Genomic DNA, 26,340 nt, shown 5'->3' on the forward strand with positions numbered 1-26,340 from the left:
ACACTCTAAATGGCATACTGCTCTTTGAAGCACCCCCTATTTAATCCAATACAGCTCAGGATAACTTGACTGTCTGGCCATCGTCTCACTTAGCCCCCTGCAGATGTTTTGGAGATTCACAAGGGGATGGCTTTTGCTGTTTAATTAAACCATAGAAGTAATGATAAAAAAAACAACCTTCAAAGTTATAGTTACACTGCAAGATGAGTGAAGTTAGAGTTGTAATATAACTTAGCTGTACTTTTGTTATTGGAAAAGGACTGTAATTAAAGCTGCTGGCTTGCTTCTTTTTATTATTTTTCTTTCAAGGAAGCTCCTGGAGAGCTGAGAGTTTTGGAACAGAAACATCCAGCTTTGAGAGCAGCTAGCTAACTGGTGATGTGGAGCTAAAGGGCAGTGTCACGGACTGCTCTTGATGTCATCCTTCATCTGGGCAACAGTCTGCTGCACTCTGCTGTCCAACCATCCCCAAAGAGAAAGGTGTCCGTTCGTTGACTGAAGCGGGCAATGCCTCTGGGTCTGCCATCGCCAGAGAAGAGAGAGGCATGCACTCTGGCAGGCAGCTTTTTAAAAACACCTGGCTCTGAAGGGTCCTCTGGGAGCCAAGCTGAGAAGGGTTTCCAGTGAATTCACTGGACGTCGACGTGACTTCTTTGGGGGTATTTCCCATTGTAACTTGCCTCTGAGAGGAGCTTTGTGAGCCAAGCATTAAAAATAGCCCCAGGTGGCCCTTCCTTCTCCAGCAGTGGCAGCATGTGAGGAGGGGTATGGACAGAGGTGCTGCTGGCTCTAAATGGGTGGGGGGAGAGGTTGCCTTCCCACCAGGGGTGGCTGGGCAGCTCACGGACTATATTTTGTCACAGGTGCATGCATACATGCCAGCAATGTAAGTTGTGCTACCTCTTTCTTCCCTTGAGTATGGACCAAAAATAAGAAGCCCCAAAAGGACGGCTATCTGTTCTAGTTCTGGAGTGGCAGCCATCCTATCCTCAAGACCATCCTGGCTGGGAAAACAAGGTTCAAGAGGCTTGGGGGGCCCATTGTTTGGATCCTTATGGGTTGAACCATTCTTATCTTCATTTTTCTTCACTTTCAGCTTCCCACAGTCCTAGATAGTAATACGCCAGGTGTTGATCTGCGATCATGGGGGCAAATCCTTTCTGAGGTCTCTCAGGCACTGCAAGAGGTAAGTGCTTCCCAGCAGGAATCACAGCATGGGGTTGGAATAAAAACTGAGATTCAAACTACATATGGGAAAAAAAACTTTATTATTCTTTCCTTTTTGTTTCTTAAACAAAAAACATGGCCCAGAGCAAAAAGGAGTTTGCTGCTTTGGCTTTTCCTATCCATAGACATGAATCTGGTCTTTTTCCAAATGCTACTATTAAATATGTTTTTTTTCCCAATGGACAAGTGTTATCAATTAGGAATTGGCACTGAGACATAGTTAAATGTACAACTGCTTGGTCTGAGTTTGTAATTTCCCACATGGATTATTCTTCATGATTACTCCAGCTGCCTAGTTGCCATTCCATCGTACTGTAACAATTTGTTTCTTCAGTGTTCTTCTATGTGATTACACTCGAGGCTATCATTGTTTCTGTTTTTTTAGTCAAACATGTTTGCATCCATTTATGAAGCAGAATGAACTAAGGTGAGAAGACTGCACTGAACTGTACCATGTTAGACTGCAGGTGTGGAGGTGTGAACTGTTTTTTAAATATATTCATTTTTAAAAAAAATCCCCAGATAGAGGAAGAAACACTGTAGCATAGTTGAGAGGGGGCTGTGCTAGAATCTTTTTGTCTGATGTACTAGTTTTTTTTCCATGCAGGGCATTATTTTTACAAAAAGGAGCATAAAAAATGGCAAGACCTTTCTATGGACTGAAATGGTATGGTCTATTGTACATTCTTATTCTTCCATTTTGTATAAATCCTAGTTCTATTGAACTAAGGATGATCTTTGATCTGACTACTTTATAGCACATTCTTTGTCAAACTGGTGCGTCCCCCACCTCCCCACCTGCTGGATTACCCCTCTCATCATGTTACTCCCTGCACTGGTGTCCCTCGCACTTTTATTTCCTTAGCAGAGTCTCTCATTGGGATGCTTTGTTTCACTCCAGCTTGCACGTAGGCCAAGTGTACAGGACTTTCTGTCGGCTCTGCAACCGCTTCTGCAAAATGGAGAGCCAGTATCTTTACGGCAGGTGATGAACACTTCATCTGATCTTCTCTGCGGTTATCCAGAGGGAGGGGGTTCCAGAGTACTCTCTCTCAACTGGTACGAAGATAACAATTACAAGGCTTTCCTTGGGGTTGATGCCACAAAGAAGGAGTCTGTTTATTTGTATGACAACACAACCAGTAAGTATCACCTTGGCCTATGGTTTCATGTTTAGCTCTGTGGTCTCCAGTCAAGACTGACAATGCTACTGCTTATATCACTTGGTTTTTTTTTCACAATTTGGCTTGAACAGTTTAGCCTTAAGTCTGTGCTAATAGTGTCATACAACTGGAATCAATAGGGCAGGAATCTGATAGAAGTATATGTTTGCATCCCATTTAAAATATTATTCCTAGTTTGATGACAAGCCTTTGATACTGTCTAATTCAACATGCTGTATTTCTGACAGCTTTTTTCAGTGCTGCATCAAAAATTAAGTTTGGAGGGTTTTTCTGCATTTTGATTTTATAGTTTATTTGGCTGCATCTTTATTGGATCTTCTACACAGGAAAAAAATAAAGTTATCCCTGATCTCTCGTATTTAGTACCTTTAAAAACTGTATACTGTATACCTTTAAAAAGTACATCTTGGAACTAAACTTAGGGTGCAATCAGATGGTTGAGAAGGCATGCACCCAATCACACCAGAAAGAGTCATTTTGATGGAATTTACCTTAAAGCAACCCTTCTATCTTCTGGGGAGTTGTTCCAACTCAGCCCCCCAAAATTGAAGCCCTACAAATGGACAAGAAAAGTCCAGCTTGAGCACACTAGAGCTTGAGGTTCAGCTGGAGTGCGATTCAACATAAAAGTGTGCTGCTTAGGGACATAAGTCAAAACAGATTGCACCACATTGCTCCACAAGCAGTCCAGCTTGCGATCTGTGTCCCTGTGAGATCACACCCATAGTTCCCCATTTTGTGCCATAATAAACATCCTGTAGAAACCATACCACTTGACTTTTATTCTAGCCCTGTGAACATCTGGCCACCCCTATTCACCTGCAGCTGTAAAATGTATTTTTTTAAAGTGTCATTTTTCCCATCTAGATTTTAGTCAATTAGTAGCATTAACATTGCTCTTGTAACTATGGGGTAGATGATTGCACTCCTTTTTGTTCCGCTTGTTGAGTTCCTAGAAGACGATGATCACTATGGCTGCAATTTCCTAGCCAGCAGATGGAAAGACAGTATCTACATGATACTGTGAACAATGAAAGTGGATTCCTGTTCTGTGACATATATTTCTTCTTCTTCTTCTTCTCCAACAGCACCCTTTTGTAACATGCTCATCCAGACCTTGGAGTCAAATCCTCTAACCAAAATAGCCTGGAGGGCTGTGAAACCACTAGTGATGGGGAAAATTCTCTATGCTCCTGATACTCCTGCTGTGAGGAAGATACTGAAGAATGTAAGAGGTTCATTGACTCCTTCCCAATGTTATGCCAATGGGCAGTGTTTTTAACTAAACGGTTTACGAGAGAGGCCCCTTCAGTAAGTGAAAATTAACTTGCTACCAAGCAGGGCCAGCCCTACTATTAAGCAAAAAGAGACAGCTTGCTTAACTAATTTTTCAGGTGTCAACTAGAAGGCAACAATTTTGTTTGTTTGTTTTAGTTTTATTTTTACTGGGAGGATGGGAAAGAGACACCGAGCTCAGAATGTTACTTTTTAAAGTAACTCATTCAGTTGCTTACTGTTTTGGATCAGTAGGACCTGTGGTTCCCTTGTTCTTTACTAATACATGACCATTACTTGTGCCGTCCTGGGAAAACAGCATGTAAATGCTTACTGGTTCCCTCAAGTGGCCAGTTCTGTTAGCAGCACATTGAAAATATTGTGATAAAACCCAGTACTGTACTGTACAAAACAAAGCTACCCTTGACATTTTCATCCCAGATGCCTTAAATTATACAACTTCTCCACACGCAGTCCAGTTAGAGATAAGGTAAGATTTGTAGTCAAAGGCATTGAGAAAGTGCCAGGTTGGCTGGAATTCTATTAACACTCATTTCTTAAAGTATTAATTTAGTGAACAAACTGAACTTGTCAAAACAAAATGCCTTTCCATAGAACTCCCTCTACCTGCTGCATGTACATTCTGAAGACTACAGAGATGCAGATTTAGGGAATGTGCTTTAAATGTTCAATAATGTAGGAAAAAATCACTTTAGGCATGGAGGGGGCAAGTGGACATTTGGCTCTAGAAAATAAGAATAGGTTCCAAATTATTTTGTAGTTAACTGTTTCACTGACATATCAGTGAATTAGCTCAGGGTGGATCATTCATGCCTTCTCTGGGGCCGGAGTGGCAGAAGCCCTTCTTTCTGAGCTTCAGACCCTAGCCACCTTGATGCTCTTTGCCAGCTCTTGGCAGGGGTCTCTGTCTTGCTCCCGGGCCAGTTCTCTGGTCATGCAGAGGATGGGCTCCAGCATCTCTTCCATGGATCCCCAGGTCTCTCCTTCCTTGATCAATCGCTTTCTGGGCATCCCAGACCCAGAGAAAACCCCAAGCCTTCACCCCCAGACTCCTTTAACCTTCTCAATGGGCCTGTCAGCTATTCCTCATTTCTCGGCTCCCTGGAGACACCTGGGCTTCCCTCCTTCCGGTCTTCCCAAAAGCCCAAAATGGCTTCCCCACCTAGACAATGGGTGGCAGCGCTGAGGACAGACCTCCTCACACTGATAATGCATGTTGCTTCACTTATTTCAAAATCTGTTAGACGCATCCTGCTGCATTTGTAGCGCCTTCTATTCTTTTTGCTTAGTTGAGCCTGATATCTCTCTCAACGGCCTGAGAAAACCCAGCTTCTCATGCCCTGTGTCAGATTTTACTTAGTGCTCACCACTGGCAGCATAACAGTCTCGCTAACCTACTGATGAAATATAAGAACAAATGTGGGTAAGCTGTGGGGCCAGGGGCCAATTTTGCCCATTGGAGACCCACTGCAGGCTACATCCCCTCCAGAACATTCACATACAATTTTGAAAAAAAAAACACCAGAAATGCCCTCTTCTTCCTTACACAAAAACTGGGCCCACTGCCTAGCTGGAAGACTACTGCTCCAGGAGAATCAGTGATTTCCCTTTTGTGTATCTTTTTATTTCCTGGACTGGGGACCCCAAGTATTGTCATGGGGGCCAGGTACAGCCTGTGGACTATGTGACTGAAAGCTTTGTCACCGGGTAATCCTCAAAGTGCCATACTTTTGCTCTCTGGCATTTAGCACAGTCAATACTAAGGTATACTAACGCACATATCTTTTCCTTCCCCTCCCACAACACCTCCTTAATGCTCCAGGCCAATTCCACATTTGAGGAGCTTGAGCGCCTCCAACTCTTTACTAGAGCCTGGAAAGAAGTGGGACCTCAGGTGTGGTACTTTTTTCAAGACAGCGTACAAATGAACATGATCCGGGTATGTACAGGTGACTTGCACCGTATGAGAAAACCAGTGAAGTGTGCTGATTTATTGTGGGAAGTCAGTAGTAGCTTATGAGTACAAATGCAGCTTCTCAATAAGATCCTTGAGACCATAATAATTGCCTGACCACATCAGACTGAGCCTTCCTTTTTTCTGTTCCCAACTGCAGTTGCCTAGCTTGTCTTGCAAAAGAAGGAGTAGAGTTATCTTTGTCACCCCAGAGAGCAAAACTAGATCTAATGGGTTCGGGCTAGATTTAGTCATATTTGGAGTAATGACAATGAAATAAATAGGACATTAGTCATGCCTAATTTAAGTCCCGCTGTTTTAGTGATTCTGCTCTAAATGTGATTAAATGGTGATGCAACCTGATGTGTAGACATTGCAGGTTTAGCTAAATATTTATGAGAAACACCTAACCGTTAAGAGGATGTGGCACAGGCATTCTTAAGAGGCAGGTTCTGCTTCTATTAAAGTCCTTAAGCCAGTCACCATCACTCCATCTTGAATATGCTTGAGGTCTGATTTTGGAAGTTAAGGAGGATCAGATCTGGTGAGTGATTGGATAGGAATCCACCAGGGATCCCCAGGTAGGGCCAGAGAAGAATCCTGCCTGAAACCCCAGGGAGCCACTGTCTTTCTGAGTTGACCATATTAGGCTAGATGGGCCAAAGCCCAACTCAGTAGAAGGTAGCTATACTATATTTCATAATTGAATGACCATCTGTGAGGGATTCTGGAGGTGTATCTTGCATTTAGATCCCTGCATTGAGTAGGGAGTTGGACTAGAAGATTCCTTCCACATCTGTGATTCTATGAAATATCTGCTGCAACTCAAAAGGATACTATTATTTATCCTCATTGTCTTTTAGTTAGATAGAATCTATAATGAGAATTGGGGAACTGGAAACAAAATTTGCAGAACTTGCCCGGGGCTTTCTGATTACCAGAGACTATGACATCATCTGCCACTGCCTCCATTCCACCTCACTGCCTTAAGCTGTGCAGTTCCTTCTGAATTCAACTGCAAAGCCCATAGTAGCTGGGAGAAATATGATTATTCTAGCACCAGTAATTTTTGCAAGCCATTCTTGCTGTAATACAAAGTATTTGATAGGAGTTTGGTCTTCAGTCAGCCATTAAGAGCCAAGGGCTTACAACAGACCTCTTCATTTATTGCTCTGGTCTGATGCAGCATTTGGGGACTTTCTCTGAGGAGAAGGTGTCTGTGTGGACTGTTGAGATGATCACCAACTTTTCCAGATTTATCACTGCACCACCATTGAATAGGTAGAGATTTAACTGTCAATGCTAACAGCTTTTGAAAGACTTATCATCCATAGGTAAGACTGTATCTTCTGTGGTTGCACTGAGCATCGCTGGTTATAACTGAACTTTGCTGCACCCATATGGTAATTGAATTGTAGCTAGATAGAGGAAAAGTTGGGCTTCTCTTAATTTGCATGAAAGGTTACTGCCTTATTACCTGACTGCCCCAGTCCTACATTCAGCTATCTATCTAGAGTTGACCTGCAACCCTCATCAAATATATTCTTTCTGAGCATTCCCCCACTGTGATTCATCCAGTGGTAAATGAAAAAGAAACTTTTTCAGTCTTCAGAAATATGGAGTTTAAAAACAGCTTGTGAATTTTTGCCTGAGAATTGGGGAAGTCTTAGGTACAAGCATGGAGCACACACGCTTCCAAAAGAGGATGAGAGAATTGGAACAAATATCTGCATGGGAATAAACAGGATGATTTTGCAGAGGGAATGAAGAGCTGTCTAGATGTGCAAGCCAAGTCTCTGGAGCAGATATGGGCAGAAGGTGGACCAACATCTGCAGCAGAGGTGTCAAACTCAATTTCATCTTGGGCCGAATTGTCATTATGGTTGCCCTCAAAGGGCTAGTTGTATCTGTAAGACTATATAAATGTATCTACTCTTTATTATCTTAGATATAATCCTCCTCATTTGATTATGAGTGGTTTTAGTAATAACGTTAAGTAGTAACTAGCTCTGAAAGTAAAAGTCTTATGATCAAAGTCTAGAAATAATGGCAAGCAGATATTCAGGTGTACAACTATTGTACAATTTCTTGAAATTTAGCCTTAATCCTTCGGACAAGGACTGTATTCATGGTGGCAAATAACATCTCTGCAGTGAGCCCAGGACCTGTGGGTTCTTTAAATTTATTAGGTGCCTTGTTCTCCAGAGAGGGAGGGGAAGGTTTAGCTTGTTTCTCTGGACTGAACACCCTCAAAGAAGGACCAGTAGCCGTGGGAAGGGGAAAGGTCCTCCGTGTTTAATGTTGCCACCCACCTGCAGGGTCCAGCTTCTGTCAGAGGCCAGCTGCAGAGTTCAGCCCCCTCCTTGCCTTGCCAAGTTGTGTGTGTGTGCACGTGCGTGCCCATATGTGATTTTTCTCCTTACCAAAAGCCAAGCGGCAAAACAATTTATACCGTGGCAGCCAAGCAAGGTCTGAAACCCATTATTGCCAGCGCTTATCTTCAAAACAGAAGCCAGTTTATCCTGGCTGCTCCCCCACCCATCTTTCCAGCAGACACATGCTGGTGGAGAGGGGAGCAGAAATTCGTGGGAATTTGGTAGACGGATCCATCCATCTTCTTTCCCTACACCTGAATGCTTCCCTCCCAGGATCATGGAGTGATCTCAGCAGAACAAGAGGGGGCTTGTCTAAAGTGAGGGGGCTGGAAGGCAGCCCTCTGTGTCACTGTGGAATCTAAGCCCTCCTCTGTAATTCGTAAGGAGAAATTACCTATAATCTTTTTATTATTCTCCTGTCGTTGAATCCAGATGGGGATTTAAGGCTGTTTTTGTCACTTTCCTGACTGCTTAGTCTCCTGAATGCTCAGAAATCAGGCTGAGTTAAGATGGCGATGCCATCAAACAGTCCTCGCCAGGAGCCTCAGGAACAGGATTGGGCAACAGTGAGGACTACATTTCCCAAGACGCTGTACGCCACCCAAGTGGCTGCACTTTCTGACTCTTCGCTGCTTGGAATGCTGGGATTAGAAGTCCCGCTGGGCGGATTCCCAGCATCCTTGTGGAGCATTATGGGTGACCGAATAAGTGCCTGCATATTGTATTATACTGCACGCTAGCAGGCAACACTGTAGGGGCCACATGAAATGGCCCAGCGGGTCGGATTTGGCCCACGGACCTTGGGTTTGACACATGTGATCTACTGGAAGATTTCTGGTGGATTTTGCAGTAGTTTGGCAAATATCTCACATGTCAGATGGAAGCAGCAACTACACATCTCCTCCTACCCCTCTGAATTAGGTTCCTGAGGGGAAGAAAAGTGGGGAGCAAATTAGAAGTTTTTTTTATTTTTATTATTTGAAAGGACTCCTTGTGGTACTGATCACAGATTCCTGAGCTAAGTTGTGTACTTAAAGCTTCCCTTGCTAATTAATTACCCACAACAGGAAGCATGGAAGAAACTGGAAGCTAGTTTAGGAACAAATCAGTTTTAGGTAATGGCATTTAAATTAAACCACAAGCAAGTTTGTAGGGGAACATCTTCCTGGAAAGCCCCCTCTGGATTTGTGTCATCAGAGATAGCTTGAGCATATGGGTTTGGACAAGAACCTTTAGTTCCTCTGTAAGAGTGACTTAGGTTGCAATTTCTAAGATGGGCTTCCATAATACTTAAATCACATGTAGAAACATAGTGCATGAAAGAAAACTGAGTGTCTCTCCCCCTTAGGACACCTTGCAAAACCCTACAGTGAAAGGTTTCTTAAATGAGCAGCTGAGTTCTGAAGGTTTTACTGCCGAAGATGTCACCAATTTTCTCTTCAATGGGCCGCCAGAGGAAAGACCGGCACAGATGGCAAACTTTGATTGGAGGAATATCTTCAGTGTTACCAACCAGGTTATGCATATCCTTCAACAGTACCTGGAGGTAAGGCTGATATCAACATGAGAATGGGTACATTTCCTGCTATGTCACAACCATGATCTTGGCCATGATAGATCCCTTCTCCAACCCAGTCTGGTCTGAGTGGGCTGGACTACGACTCCTATTATTCCCAGCTAACATTTATTTTCTTTGGGGAAGGGGGTGCTAAGTAGGAGGGAAAAAAGGTTAACAGATAGGAAAGGCTTAAGACTTCCCTCCTGCCATATCTGTCTCAATGCCTGGGAGACTGGTTTAGATTAAAAACAGGAGGGGAGAGGAAGGAAGAAGGCAGAACTTGGGGAAAGCTAATTTTTTGGACAATAGCACCCAGAATCCCCCAGTGAGCATAGCCATACTCGGGGACTCAGGGGGTTTTGGGGAAAACAGTAACTTTCCCAAGCTGGGAGGAGGGAGACAAATGAAGGCTGTGTCCTTTGAGGCAGAGGCAGGGAGAATTAGCTGAATTTTAACTCTTTGTCATCTTCTTGTACGTCTCCATCTGGAGACATGAGAGCATTCTGGCTACTGAGATTTTGAATGTGGCAGCTCTAAGCCATTATGTCCTAAATTTAAATCAGTCTGTAAGATTGTTTGAACAATGGATTTTTCTCCTTCCTCTATTTATTTTCCTGTCCATCTTACTTTGAATGATCAGCTGTTAACAATTTGCAGTTTTGCTTCTTGTTACAAGACACAAGCATTTTGCATATTACAAGTTTTCTTGATCTCTGTGCATTCTTTTTTGTGCTTCTGCCATCTTCTCAATCCAAGAAATTCTTGGAAGACTGTGATAGAAGCATTTGAAAAGTGCATTTATCTCTTTTTTTCTTGTAGCCCCCTCATAGCCTCTTGTTTTGAAATTGTGTAACTTCCCAGTTTCTCAGTACTTAACGAGACTACTTACAGTAAAGCATTAGAGAATTTTTTTATAATTGAACATTGATGGGTTTGATGACCGGGTATCTTTAACAGAACAAAAAATAGTAATGAAAAGGCACACTTTTTCCTTGGGACAAGATGAGAGGTGAAGAGAACAGTGGCTGGATGATTTCCCTGAGGAATTTAAGGAGTGCCTTGGCAAGGCTGAGTAATGGCCCCATATCTGTCTGATCTATGGCTATGGGTGGGGCAGACTTCACATGAATGCTGGAAAAAGGGAAACTTTTCAACAGATAATGTGCATTATTATTATTATTATTATTATTATTATTATTATTATTATTATTATTATTATTATTATTATTATTATTATTATTATTATTATTATTATTATTATTATTATTATTATTATTATTATTATTATTATTACTACTACTACTACTACTACTACTACAGTGGTGCCTCGCATAACAATGTTAATTGGTTCCAGAAAAAAAACTGTTATGTGAAAACATCGTTATGTGAAGCACCATTTCCCATAGGAATGCATTTAAAACCGGTTACTCCGTTCCAATTGGAACGGATTATCCGGTTTTTTCCCTCCCCCCGCGACTTGGATCTGACCCACGGCGGCTACCTCAGCCATGGCTGGACTCCCTAGAATCCGGCCATGGCTGGGGTCGCCGCCGTGGCTCGGATCCAAGCTGCGGGGGGAGGGTGGTGGGATTGGGATGCCTTTCAGGCATCCCGGCCTTGGATCCCACCAACCGCCGGTTACCCTTTAAGCGGCGGGGACAGGGTGGGGGGTGGATCGGGAAGCTTGAAGCCTCCCCGCGCCGCTTACCCAGGCCGTTCTGGGACTTCCAGAAGTCCGAGAACGGCCTGGGTAAGCAGCGCGGGGAGGCTTCAAGCTTCCCGGTCCTCCCCCCAGTCTGTCTCCGATGCCGGTAGCCTCCCCGCGCCGCCTACCCAGGCCGTTCTCGGACACCTAGGTGTCCGAGAATGGCCGGGCTAGGCAGTGCAAGGAGGCTTTAAGTGGCGGGGACAGGCTGGGGGGTGGATCGGGAAACTTGAAGCCTCCCCGCGCTGCTTACCCAGGCTGTTCTCGGACTTCTGGAAGTCCGAGAACGGCCGGGGTAGGCGACGCGGAGAGGCTTCAAGCTTCCCGGTCCACCCCCCAGCCTGTCTCCGATGCCGGTAGCCTCCCCGCGCCGCCTACCCAGGCCGTTCTCGGACACCTAGGTGTCTGAGAATGGCTGGGCTAGGCAGCGCAAGGAGGCTTTAAGCGGCGGGGACAGGCTGGGGGGTGGATCGGGAAGCTTGAAGCCTAACTGGGCCGCTTACCCAGGCCGTTCTCGGACTTCTGGAAGTCCGAGAACGGCCTGGGTAAGCGGCGCGGGTAGGCTTCAAGCTTCCCGACCCACCCCCACCCTGTCCCCGATGCTTGAAGCCTCCCTGCGCCACTTTCCCCAGTCGTTCTCGGACTTCCAGGCGTCCGAGAACGGCCGGGGTAGGCGGCGTGGGGAGGCTGCCGGCGGCGGGGACAGGGTGGGGGGGGTGTCCGCAAGGCTTCCAGGCAAAGGCCTGGAAGCCTTCGACACCCCCGTACCCTTCCCCCGCCACTGCTGAGAGCCTTCTGAGCTCTCAAAGGGCTTTCTCCAATATCGGAGGGGGCCCTTTGAGAGCTCAGAAGGGAATTGTCGGCAGGGGACGGTGGCTTCGGGGTCCTTCTGAGGCCGCAGCCCACTGCCGACATTTTCCCCCAGCTGAGCGGCGGGGCTTCAAAGCTCCCGCTGCTCAGCTGGGGGAAAATGGTGCCTATGGGGAAAAATCGCAAAGCCATCGCTATGCGATTTTTTCGTTAAACGGGGCGCTCGTTAAGCAAGGCACCACTGTATTATTATTATTATTATTATTATTATTATTATTATTATTATTATTATTATTATTAGTAGTAGTAGTAGTAGTAGTAGTAGTAGTAGTAGTATCATCATCATCATTATCATTATTATTATTATCATTATCATTACTACTACTACTACTACTACTACTACTACTACTACTACTACTACTACTACTACTACTACTACTACTACCACCTCCTCCTGTTGGAAATACAGTGGAGAGTGGCAAAGATAAGCCACTTCTTTAATATCTCACATACTATGAAAGTCCTATGAGGGTCACCATATGTTGGGAGCAGCCAGGGGACACACAGCCGCCACCAGGTAACAGCACTTGCTGTCCTCCAGCTAAAAAACAGCTGTGGTCAATTTGCTTGCCCAAAGATTCTTTGGCCTTTTGGTTTTTGAGCAAATTGTCCGTGCCATTGTTCAGTAGAGTGTTAAATAGGCTTTCAAAAACTGCTAATCACATGGCACTTTTGTTAAAATGGGGTGGGGGGGAATCAGAAAGTGCATTGAGCATGATCAGGCTCCTACTACAGTTATAGGTCAACTCTTTGTGATATATAGTTTGGGTGGGGTATTCTGTTGTGGTCGGGATAGTATTTCTCCCCTGAGGGACAAAACACAGGTTAGAGGAAGAGATTTTGATTTACATTGACATGCAGTGGAATAGCTAAACAATTCTTATCTCACTGATAATCTATTCTACACCCATCTTTGGGTTAGAAAAAATATCTCGAATGGAACCATTTATGGGACTTATCATTGTGTATAGTTTAAGCCTTAGTTTCCAAAGTTGAATTGCACTATCAGATATCTTCTTCTTCTTCCATATCTGCACTGTAAGAACATTAATAATTTAAGTACATATTGTTATTGTATCCATTAAAAAATATGCCCTCCATATATCCTTCCAAAGGTCAAGGTATCTTCAAAAGTATCATCAATCCAGGTTAAAATAGGAATGTATTCTCAAAAGCTTTCATGGCTGGGATCTGATGGTTGTTGTAGGTTTTTCGGGCTGTTTGGCCCTGTTCTGGAGGTTTTTCTTCCTAACGTTTCACCAGTCTCTGAGGCCGGCATCTTCAGAGGACAGGAGTTAGAACTTTATTTGTATGAAGAGGGTATTTTTCATTTCTTTCAGCATAATAGCAAACATTTCTCTAGAGGGCAAGGCTAAACAAAGCTAAACAAATAAGACTTTACATTTCAGATAAGTCAGCCTGTTAAATAACAAGTTGTCTGTGAGGACTTTGATGTACAGTAATTGTTGGTTGCTGCCCAGCAAGAGATCATCAAGGAGATAAGATCAAACACTTTAGCTTTGTGGCCTTCTGTGAAATGAGGTAATTAAATAGATTTCTTCCCAGTCAGTTTAGGAACTGAATACTGTCACCTCACTTGCCAAGATCAGAATGTGATAAGGCCTTCCTTATTTTTTGAGTTAGGAAGCATCGGCTAGTTGGAAAAATATGAGTCGGTTTTCCTAGATTCCTAACCATGTTGTGTTTACCATTCACAATTGCTTTCTCTGTGGCTGTACACTGGAAGTTGATTAAATGTCAGATGAAGGCTATTCATTGCAGGAAATGTGTAGTAAAACAAGTCTTATGCCACAGGCAAAAACTCACCAAGTTAGATCCTGGCTTGGCTAGGAACTCATTGGGTGGATAAAAATCAATGCTTTTTTTTTTTTAAATCATCTTAAATCACAATTTAAATCACAATTTAATTTTTTTTAAATCAATTTTTCAAATTTGAATTGTCAAACAAAATCCATTTTTAACTATAAATATAACTATAAACTGATTTGATTTATATCAGATCTACCCTACTTGGTGGGCTTGGTGCACAGTCTATAGATCCTGTCACATCTGTAATATGCAAAAGACAATGCTGGGATAGATCTACTTTACAGAGCTGTTAGAATAGCTGCCTGAAGGTTAATACTGTGTAGCAGAGTTTTGTCAGCCTCTTGTCATTCCCTGTTCGCTCACTGTGATTTAGTTTTGTTTCCGTCATTTCTCTGTATTCCACGTTCAAGACACAGTGAGCTTCGGTCACACTTCACATTCTTACAAGATATGTATGCTTTCTGGGCATCTTTCCTGATTTGCATCTATGAATGACCTAATTTTAGCTGCTTTTACAAGTTTAGGATTTTTGTATGCTTTTAGAAGGACAGGGCACTCGAAGATGGAGTTGATCAGAACTGTGTACCCATTTCTTTCAATGTCCCTTTCCACATGCCCCCATCCCTACTTCTCTGTCTGTTGCTATTGTTTGATCTCCCAGCTCTATGCTGATGGCAGTGAGTTCACACTCATCCATCCTTCTGTTTATTTACTGAGATTAAGTCTTCAGCTTTGGTGTCCTTTGCATGTTACCTTGATGGTGAGTTCCTAATCAAGCCAGGACCTAATGACCTGTCTGCCAGTTGTTCTCCACAAATTACTCTGTTTAGTCTCTGAATCACTGGATGATATTTCCTTTAAAGTCTTAAATGTTGAATTCAATTATGGCCGTTTTTGCTCTTCTTGTGATCACAGTTCTATGTGTAATTTCAGTGTTATAATAAGATTAGGAAGGGGCAGATTTAGGGGACTTGTACTTTACAAATGTAAGATAGTTTCAATTTAGGGTTGAGCAGGGGGTAATAATTTTTGCTGATGACACACAATTTTTTTGTTTGATTAGAGCAAAAACAGTTCACGAGGTTCTTCAAAATTCCCTCTCCAAACTTGGGTAATGGACATTAAAAGATTGATTTTAGGCAAGTTTAAAGCAATACCAAACAAATCTGAGCTTCACAGGTCTGCTGTTTGGGTCTGGACTGACAGTGAAGGTCAAAAATGGAATTATAGGGCTTTGGTGGATAGTTCAATAAAGATGTGAACCTATTTTGCAACCACCGTAAAAAAAGGCAAATTCCCTCTTGGGCATAATTTAAAAAAGGAATCAAGCTCACATTTATTTCAAACCACTAATGCACTAACGGCAACTGGACTGCCTTTTCCCTTGGTTCTTTTCACAGCAGATGACTTGTGGGTTCACTAACTGAACCCTTGCTGAGGAGATTAGGAGAGAATGTGAAAATAATACCTCAGCATTGTTGTAGGGTGGAAATAACGTCATTTAATCCTATTTCGGGCAAGTTTCAGTGTATAATGCCAATGTAGCTTTAGAGGAGGAGTGAGAACCTTCTACCCCAAGGGCTATTACACAGAACTCAGCCTTGTTTCTTGTGCTCCTTAGCCCAGTTTGCAAACCCTGCCAAATTTGGCAGTGTCTCTGTCTTGGCTCTGGCTGTGTATGCTGCTGGATTGTGGGCCTTACCAACAGATTTCATGGTCAGCAGAGACCATGACAGAGGAAGGATTTCCTGCATGCCCAGTGGAATAAAAGCAATAAAATGAAAGTGAGCCCGTTTTCCTTAGTGTTGCATAAATTGTACCAATGTAACAGTGGGTGCAGGGCTCAGATGCATATCTATATATTTACATATCTGTCTTGCTATCTTATTCTGATATGTCTTGCGCCTCTATTACTACCTGCAGTGTTTGACACTTGATAAATTTGAAGGCCAAGCTGATGAAACGGAGGTGACAGATCGTGCTCTCTGCCTTCTGGAGGAAAACAAATTTTGGGCTGCTGTTGTCTTTCTTGATTTGGATCCAGCAGCCAGCCAGCTGCCGCCACATGTGAAATACAAGATTCGTATGGATATAGATGCAGTAGAGAAAACAAACAAGATAAAAGACAGGTGATGGTAGTCTTTCCTCTCGCGGTATATGGAAACAAGCAAGGCCCAAGATTTGACTCTGGGGTATGATACTGGGCCCAGAGGGATTAGAGCCAGAATAGAACTATGTCACTTGGACAGCAAAGAAATAGCACCTCAGTGGTGCTCACAGAGGTGAACATACTAGGAGCTAAATAAATGACATTCTGCTATTATTTTGTGAAGATCTTGGAAGCAATGGAGTTGTCAATAGCATGTGACTGTCAGGATGATGAGTGTATAAAGCCATTCTTTTTTTGTAAATAAAGGGGAAAAGAGTACCATGATTATGTTTATGCATAATAATCAGTAACATCTACCTTGATTTTTCTCATGACATTTGGGGGGATTTTTCTTTCAAATTTTAGGCCGTTTTCTTAACATCAGCTGTTAAATGTTTTTCTAAAAAGCATTGAATGTTAATACTAACATCAGTGAGCTAACCTGGAGGTTTCTCATATGTTATATGAGAAATTTCTTTCTAAACATAACTATCCAATCTCTGCTGTAGTAGTTCCAAGTTCAAGTTTATTGTATTAGCTAAAAGCTATCACAATTGTTTAAAATAAAAATCTGAACAAATAAAAACATGATAACATCAAGGACATATAAGATAATAAAAGACACTTCATATCTGGGAGTCCCCTGCACAATTGATTGCGATGGCTTTCAGGAAATTAGCTTGAATATTTCTGGCCACTTTTGCAAACAGCGCTGTTCTGTGTGTAACATAAGGGTTGTAATGATACCACAAACAGTGGTGTGGTAATGAAATTTGAAATATCAGGTTGGGACTGTAGTGGGGCTTAAATGATTATAGTCTCTCTATTCTCCACACAAGGACCCTAATCCAGATCATGTTTTCCTATTCTGGCTTTCAAGACTGATTCATGATGTTCTGTTACCCTAAGTACAGGACAAGGAGATGCCCTACCTCTTTAGAGAAAATACCTGGATGGATACTAGAAATGTCCTTCAATACTACAGTGAAACAAGCCCTATTCAGACATTAGCATACCCAGTTTCATCAGCATGTTTCGGAGTGCCTAGACCAAAAGCTTTGTCGCTTTCTGCATGTGATGCTCAAAGAGCCTGATATGGACAGGTTGGTGTTTGTGTGTAAGCTCTACACACAAAGAACAGCCTTGGGAAATTTGATGATGGAGGAGGGACAGGGCTACATGCTCTATTCTAAAGGTGTTAACAAAACTGGAAGCAGACAAATTCAGTGGGTTTAGGACAGGCTATATGACAACTATGCACTTCTGAAGAGGCTCAAGAGGAATGGTTAGGGGACTGCCATTCTTGGCCCACAATAGCTGTTATTTGAGGCAGCTTGCCTCAGTCTTCCTAATGAAAGGGCTGTTCTTGTGAGCTATTTATTAAAAGAGAAATTATACTCAGGGCCAAACCCACATAATCACCATAATGCGCTATTTGGCCTGTAGAGTTCTGGTTCTTGTAATTTTTATACTAGTCACATGCACAAGCATGTAGATACACACTCACACACTCACACATTTCCTTCACCCATATAGGCTGACTGGGTGCTTTGCCTTCACAGGTATTGGGATCCCGGGCCAAGAGCTGACCCGGTGGATGACTTGCGTTACATCTGGGGAGGGTTTGCATACCTACAAGATATGATTGAGCATGGGATTATCAAGACCCAGACTGGAGTTGAAGTGCCTCCCGGGATTTACCTGCAACAAATGCCATATCCCTGCTTTGTAGATGATGTGTAAGTAAGATCAGCCCAAATGGTCTCGTTTGGATAACTAATTGGGTGGCTGGCTGGGTGGCACACTGGGTTTTATAGCAGGCTCAGCTCCTTTGCCTTTGATCTTGTTGAAAAGCTAGAGAAATCCTAGGATGAAAGTATTAAAATTCCTCCCACCCCAAGGAGTTGTGCTGTCTCGGTTAAGTCTGTGATAAGCAGTCAGGAACAGAAAACAAAGCCTTGTACTATTTTAATACCGAAACCAGAGAACAAAAAGGAAGACTTTAGATCTGACCTAACTTCCACTGAAAAACAACCATCTGTTGACTCATTCACAGCAGGAGAGTCCAGCAGAAGTTGCAGAATTTAGAGCAGCTTTTTAAAAAAGAAAAAATCCCCCGTGTGGAGAAAGTGCTGATTAAAATTACAAATAAATCACATCCACAATTCCTTTTGCATTTTATAAGAACTCCAAGAAAGGATAGATTTCTCTTCAGAAACTGTTCTGTGCTCCTACATGCAGTCAGAGCCTTTATCTGTATCTGGACAGCATTCAACATTGAGGCCATATTACAGTACTGTACTATATTTTCATCTCACATATCTATTGACACAGTGTAGGCACTTGAGCACCTGGGAAACCCACCCACCCCCCGCAAATCAGGAAGCCAGAGACTATACCTATGAAGCTGCTGGTGGTGTTCCACAGTTTTTGACCTGCAAGTCTCAAAGTGCCAACAGTAGTCAGAGTGGACAGCACCCGCTGCAAATAGTAGGCATTGCAGCCCAAACCGTCTAGTTTGGGAGAAGCTCACATGAAGAAGAGAGGTGTGTGTTCAAACCCATCCTTGGATACGAAACTCTCTGGTTAGCCTCGGGCCAGTCTGTATCTTTCAGTTTCTCTTTTCTCACAAGGATGTCTTGAAAATAACCCTATTCAGTACTGTATGTTTGACAGGTGTGCTTTCTGTACATAAGGAGAGGGAATGTGCTGCCCCACCCCTCCCCACTCTCATCTGTTCATGCCTCTGTCACTCTCCTATACATAGTGGTTGACAGTTTGAAGAGGGGAGCTTCTGCTTTTCAAGGATGTTCCCTGCATGGGTTCAAACCCTGATTTTTCAGTGTCCTGATTCATTGATACAGTCTTCGGTTTCTTGTTCTTTGCTCAAGAGAGAGTGACCTCAGTGACGCTAAGGACCCTCCTCTGGCATTCAGTTCACACACATCACAACAACTGAAAGGAGTTAATATGGGTACCAAAATGTATCAAATACCTGTAATTGTTTCACAGTTGCACTAGAAGCCTTCTGGGACTCTGCTGTCTGTGACTATGGTATGGATCAGGATATGGGACAGAGAACAGAGTCATGGTTGCCCAAAATAAGAATTTGGTGAATCAGACCTTAACAGAAACCTACCATCTCTGTTTTCTTTCACTTTTTTCAAATGTACTTCAAGTATAGCAGCCCTGAGGTTACAGGCAGAATGAACTTTTCAGGTTACAGAATTAGGGATCAAGCAGGGGTCTAGCTGTCGCCAGAGGTTTCACATTCCTTTACTTTATCATCAATCATCCTCAACCCCAGGTCACCTCTTTACATACAAGGAAGAGATCAGCTTTAGCTGGTTTTATTCCATTGTGAGAGTGTCAAAGCTCTTTATAAAAGAAAGAGCTACATCGAGAGCGTAGGTTCAACATGTAAAGAGGAGAGATCCAACTTATCTCATTTTTCATAATTCCATGAGCAGAGTTGTTTCAAAGTTGTAGCTTCCCCCAAACTGTACCATGGTGTGTAGGCATTGGACAGCAGCCAGGCATTGTGATCTGGATATTGGTGAAGATGGCACCTTTGAAGAGAGGGAGCCCTGTGGCCCAAGTATGATATTGTGAAAGTATGAACTCTACTTACCAACTGTTTGCCTTCAAAATGAGGGTGAGGGTATTTAAATAGGAATTTATTAATTTTAACTAATTACCATGGTGGGCATAAAATTGGTGAGAGCCTTTTCATGTGTGCTGTATTTCCTACTTGGAGATAATCTCTGTTTGGGTAAAAGATCCTTTATGCTCATTCATAACACCACAGACAGAAGAATTCTTCTCAATTGTTTATCATGTCTTGGTATGTTATAGCAAGAGAGATTCCCTAATCATTTTCACATCTACACTATTTCCCTATGTGAAAAACAGTTCCATGTATAAAACAACACTCCACCGATGAAGCAACTACAAACCATTCTCATACAGCTATAGTGTATATAAACTTGGGCATAATCCAAATTAGAGAGTACTATATTGACATGTAATGCTAGAAATGCTCTGGGACTGGAATGGTCAATTTTGCATTATTTTCCACTGATTACACAATGTATGGACACCTCATGTGGTGTAGTGGGTAGAGTAGTGGATTAGGACTACAGAGGCCAGGCTTTGAATTCCTGCTTCGTCATGGAAATTCACTGGGGGTAGAACTGGTAAAACCACTTCCTAATCATTTGACTTAATTGTTAGGGTCGCTGTAAATCAGTTCTAGCTTAAAGGCACAGAGCAACAACACAACATGACGTAAAAGTCAATGTGAATCAACCTGGAGTCTCCCCCACCCACCCACAAATCTGTAGTTTTTTTCCTCTACTTCTACTCTTTTAGAATCCAATGCTTTTGCATTGGTTCAGGCAGTGAGTTCACTTGAGCTGATGTGGATGAGATTTGTAGCCATTCTGCTTGAAGCCATTGCATCTGGTTACAGCAGCAGTGAGGGAAACGGCAGTGAAGAAACCATCAACCATTTGAATTGCCTTCTCTTCCTTCCTTCCTTCCTTCCTTCCTTCCTTCCTTCCTTCCTTCCTTCCTTCCTTCCTTCCTTCCTTCCTTCCTTCCTTCCTTCCTTCCTTCCTTCCTTCCTTCCTTCCTTCCACTTGCTGCCCTTGTGTGATGATAGGTGCATGACTGAAGAGAAAAGAGAGAGAGAGAGAGCAAGAAATCATGAGGGGAGAGAGAGAGAGAGAAATGAGGGAGGAAGCTTTGAGTCAGCCTGGACTTACTAAGGTAGCTTCCTGCAAATCCAGACAGCTGGAGCAGAACAACCTTAACAAGCTCGAAGCAAGGCTGATTGAAAATTTCCTCTTCCTCCTCTCTTTACTGATTTCTTATTTCCCCACCACCACCACCACCACCCTCTGGTCACCTCATTGTCCCAGCACTAAGACAACAAGCATTTAAAAGGAAGGGAGGGAGGGAGGGGGAAACAAGGAGACCCATGCACTAGGTATGGAGAGGATAGGATTCGTACAGCAAGTGGAAGACAAGGCTGAATGTCAATTTCTTCCCCTCTCCCTCTGCTGACTCCTGTGTGGTTGGCTGAAACAAATTGACCCAGAGAATCCCAACTTCCCCACAGTTCCATTTGCTTTTTTCCCATAGTATATTTTCTCCAAGACCACCTGGGTGGCGTACAGAGCTCTGTTTTCTAACACCTCACCTGCAGTCTCCATCTGCTGCCTGAAGCATCCACCTCACTTTACTTAACCTCTCATCATTTCAACTGGCAAAATGTATTCCTTTTCTGCCAAAAATGGCACAGCCACAGTTTATTCTTAAAAAAAACACCTACTTTTATTTCTTCATGTATACAGTAGAGATCGTACTTAGAGGCTAGTGCAAGAAATCCTGAACCTCTGCCCTTCTACTCCCTGCCCTTTTGACGTCTCCCTTTTGTCTCTGGTTTATGCTGTTCTGCAATAATCTTACCTTTAGCTCCACTTGTGCCCCTCCCTGCTCCTTAGGACAGAAATAACAGTGAGTGATCATCCCATAAACACGGCAATGTGGGTTTATTTTTGTCTTCCTTTAATTGCTACCTTTCTCTGTGCTGATGTGATGGTATCAGCATGGAGACATCTAGACAGGGAGAAGTGGCAGACTCTGCCCCTGGTTAAGGCTTTTAAGAAGGGTAAGTCGTTGTTCACAGGGCTCTGGCTATATTGCAGGTTGAGCCACAGAGTAAAATTGCTACCTATGAGTGAGGAGGATAGGGGGAGGAATGGTTCATTGCCCTTTGTAGGACAGTGAACAATTATATAACATGTCTAAAACTGCTGGCGGGAAATAATCTCAAGATTAGACCACTGTAATGCGCTCTACGTGGGGCTGCCTTTGAGGTTGCTGCGGAAACTACAGGTGGTGCAGAATGCGGCGGCCAAACTACTCAGTGGAGTGAAAAAATTCCAACACATCTCGCCCTCTCTGGCTGCATTGCATTGGCTGCCCATCCGTTTCCGCATCGACTTCAAAGTGTTGATGCTTACATATAAAGCCCTAAACGGTTTAGGGCCTCGATATCTGGCGGAACGCCTACTCCCACCAAGATCTACCCGTGTCACTCGTGCGAGCCAGGAGGTGAGGCTGAGGAGCCTAATGCCGAGGGAGGCCTGGAAGGAGAAGACAAGAAATCGGGCCTTCTCGGCGGTGGCTCCTCGCCTCTGGAATAATCTACCTCCTGGGATTCGCGGGGCTCCCTCGCTGGGTATCTTCAAAAATCAATTGAAGACATGGATGTTCCGGCAGGCCTTCCCGCCAGACAATTCCTGATGTTCCTTTCCTTCCCCTTTCCACTGTTTTCTACTTTTGCAAAGTTTTTATTATTTATGCTGTTTTATATACAGTGGTGCCTCACATAACGATTTTAATTGGTTCAAAAAAAAAATGTTATGTGAAACATCGTTATGTGAAACACCATTTCTCATAGGAATGCATTGGAAACCGGTTAATCCTTTCCAATAGGCACGGATTGCCGTCCTTAAGTGAAAAAACGCATAGGAAACATCGTTAAACGATACAATGTTTCCTCCATTGGAATGTATTGAAGCTGACTCAATACATTTCAATGGCTTTGCGAAGTCAATTTTTGCAAATTTAAGTGTGTCATAAAAGGGTCAAAATGGTTTTAAATGCTTGGATTAGCTTCTGCACCCTCTAAAACAGATGCAAAAGTTAATTTGGCTTTGATCTGACTTTTCATTAATTTATGGTGAATTTTTTTCCCCCAACTTTTGACAGCTGTCAAAATCTGACAGCTCCATTGTTTCCTATGGGAGAAGAAAAAATTCACACTAAATTAACGAAGACTCACCAACTGTTCTAAATGCTTGGGTTCGTTAGAGGACCCCCTAAGTCGTGTGCAAACCTGATTTGGCTTTGATCTGAACTTTCATTAATTTATGGTGAATTGTTTTCTCCCCCATAGGAAAGCATGGAGCTGTCAGATTTTGACAGGTCCATTGGTTCCTATGGGCCGGAAAAAAAAATTCACCATAAATTAACGAAAAGTCAGATCAAAGCCAAATCAGGTTTGCACATGACTTAGGGGGTCCTCTAACGAATCCAAGCATTTAGAACCGTTTTTGACCCTTCTAAGACACTTTTTAAATTGAAAAAAGAAACATCGTTAAGTGAAGCAGGGGACCTAAAATCGCATTCGTTATGCGAAGCATGGTCCCAAACTTCGCTAAGCGAAAATCGCCCATAGGAAACATCGTTATACGGTGCATATTATTTTCTAAAAAACACATCGTTATGCGAATTCATCGCTAAACGAGGCACTCGTTAAGCGAGGCACCACTGTATGTTTTCTTTTATTATTCTTTGTTTGTTAGCTGCCTAGAGTGGTCCTGAGCTGACTAGATAGGCCGGATATAAATAAATAAATAAACACACAAACAAACAAACAAACAAACAAACCTCAACTTCTAGCCTGCTGAAATTTTCTCATTAAGAATAGCCTGGTAGATACCTTAATGTTACCCAGATATACATACATAGGCATTTCAATTCTACAGTCAATAAACACGTTAACAATTGTTTTACTGGGTATGGAAAGGACATTTTTTTTACATTGCATGAATGGAATCAGATTTGGGTGGCCACTCGTGTTTTCTTCTGCTTTATCCTTCTCAAGAGAGATTGTCATGGGCTTCCCCAATGATGGGAAATGGTGGTTGGAGGTTTTTGCATCCTCTGTGGTTCTAAAACTTGGGAGATGGCATTCCTTGCCCCTCTGTTCTAGATATAGTCTCAGCTTTAAGTAATGTATATTAGTTAAACTTTGAAATAGAAGTGGGCATTTCACGCCTAAATTCCCATCCTTGGCTTAAAGGAATATTTATACTCCATGTTTATTTTAATTTTAGTAATAATATAAATTTCATGGCTTCCACCAAAGAATTGTGAGGTTCATAGTTTAATGGTGGGTACCAAGGAGCCCCACTGCAATTCCTTGCCTATAGCTTCATTTGACCCTAAAGAGAGGGAATAACAGTTAGACTATTTTAAATCGTAGAGAGAGAGCTCTGGTTGATAGATTATTGGACGAAGGCTCAGAGGATAGAGCTTGGCCCATGGAAGCTGAGCAATTGCAATGGTGTAACCCTGGATAGCTCAGTGGTTTATGTATCTGGCTGTGGAGCCAGAGGTTGGGAGTTTGATTCCCCCACTGAACCTTCTTGATAGGAGCGAGACTCAATGATCCATGGGGTCCCTTCCATCTCTGCAGGTCTGAGTTTATGATGATTATGATTGAGCATCTCACTTGCCTGGAAAATGCTATTAGTGTTATCATAAGTTTTGTGTGTGTGTGTGTGTGTGTGTGTGTGTGTGTGTGTGTGTGTGTGTGTGTGTGTGTGTGTGTGTGTGTGTGTGTGTGTGTGTGTGTGTGTGTGTGGTGTGTGTGTGTGTGTGTGTGTGTGTGTGTGTGTGTGTGTGTAATCTCCTTTCCTTTCATGCCACTTACATTATTGGTATGTTATTTCTTGTTTGGACAGGTTCATGGTTACTTTGAACCGTTCCTTTCCCATCTTCATGGTACTGGCTTGGATCTACTCTGTCTCTATGACTGTAAAGAGCATCGTGCTGGAGAAGGAAATGAGACTGAAAGAGGCCATGAAGAACAGAGGGGTCACCAACGGGGTGATCTGGTTCACATGGTTCTTAGACAGCTTTATCATGATGGCTCTGAGCACCTTTCTCCTGACAGCACTCATTACGGTAAGCATCACCTCAGGGTAGGCAGCTCAGCATTTTTTCCCCAGACGTGCCATTTTACACTTGCAGTGCAGGTATTGCCAGGGAACAATGGGAGCTATACATTTTAAAGAAGGAGACAGTGCTGGAGGTCTGGCCTCTTTTTGAGCACGTAGCAGCAGGCACATTCCTTTAAGTAGCCCCCAAAGGCAGCATCAGTACTTGACAGAGACGAATAAATTCCCTCCTGAAACTCCTAAAATTGCCTTCCTGACGAATGCCTCAGGTTGGATTAGACTTGACAGGTCACGTTTTTAAATGTGTTGTTCACCCTAAGAAGCCTTCTTTTTGAACCAGATTATGGAGTATTTTCTCCCCTCTGGACACAGGGTTCCAAGTGCTACTAATCAAAAGACACTAGGCATATATTCTCACCACCACCACCCCCTAATGGGTAAAAAAGATGGAAGAAGTAGGGGAAAAACAGAGGAAGTTTAAAACGGAAGGACTTCCTGTAAAATGTCTGCAAACGATTGCACAGTTGCAAAAGCCTCATCTATAAATAATAATTTGATACCCTGTGGAGAACCAGCGGATAATGATAACTGAGCAACAATAAACAAGTAGTGGACATTTATCACTATCCGGTATATCTTGGGGAGATTGGGTGAGGGGGTGTTACAATATTACTTAATGTGGGTGCACAGAGAGGCAAAGCATTCAAATGCCCTTCAACACAGAGGCATTTATTTTCAGTTTTTAAAAACTTTAATCTGCACAGTCTTTTGTGATCATTTAGGAGAAAAGTGATGTGTATATAAACAAAGGAATGAATGAACGAACAAATGAACAAACAAATAAATAAATAAATAGCTTACTCTCCGGCTTGTTCAGCTTTCCCCATCATGTACAAGTGAATGTGTGACAACCAGACATTGCTTTGCAAAGTGCTGATTGGCCCTTGCTGTGGAAGTGACAGCAGAGAAAAAAATACCAAAATCTATCCGCCTCCATTTCAGTAGTCTATCTCACTGAGAGAAAATTGTACCTTTGTAGCACTTTGAATGCTCTAGACAGCATTATATAAATCAAGGACAGATGACTGAGCCCCTCCCCCAGATGTTGGACTACAACATCCATCACCATCACCATTGCCAATGTGAGCTAAGACTGATGGGAGCTGCAGTCCAACAACAGCTAGAGGACTTCACGTTGCCCACCATGATATGGGTGCTGAGTCTCATTTCCTGAAGATCTCTGTCTCCGCTGGCACAGTGGTGGCCACAATCAAGGAAGAAGGTAAAGAAGAGGAGAGGTAGAATCCCAGTTCTTAGAGGATGAATACACATTTTGGGTCTCATCAAAGTTATAATAGATTAGACTACGGAAACGTGCCCAATTATTCCCGGGCTAGCTGAGCATTCTGTTACATGCACAGTGTCCCTCAGTGCTA

At 42.9% G+C, this 26,340-nt stretch overlaps 1 protein-coding gene across 1 annotated transcript in view; it reads left to right on the forward strand.

Annotated features, from left to right (window-relative positions):
• ABCA4 (ATP binding cassette subfamily A member 4) overlaps positions 1-26,340 on the forward strand; it is a 140,153-nt gene that overhangs the window by 38,513 nt on the left and 75,300 nt on the right. The window contains exons 8-15 of the mRNA XM_072997977.2: positions 1,097-1,186; positions 2,129-2,369; positions 3,500-3,639; positions 5,530-5,646; positions 9,385-9,582; positions 15,923-16,128; positions 17,711-17,887; positions 24,689-24,911. Coding sequence (XP_072854078.2) covers positions 1,097-1,186; positions 2,129-2,369; positions 3,500-3,639; positions 5,530-5,646; positions 9,385-9,582; positions 15,923-16,128; positions 17,711-17,887; positions 24,689-24,911 — 1,392 coding nt within the window. The remainder of the gene's footprint in view (positions 1-1,096; positions 1,187-2,128; positions 2,370-3,499; positions 3,640-5,529; positions 5,647-9,384; positions 9,583-15,922; positions 16,129-17,710; positions 17,888-24,688; positions 24,912-26,340) is intronic.

The sequence above is a fragment of the Pogona vitticeps genome, chromosome 4, assembly GCF_051106095.1.
Source record: "Pogona vitticeps strain Pit_001003342236 chromosome 4, PviZW2.1, whole genome shotgun sequence".
NCBI classification, from domain to species: domain Eukaryota; kingdom Metazoa; phylum Chordata; class Lepidosauria; order Squamata; family Agamidae; genus Pogona; species Pogona vitticeps.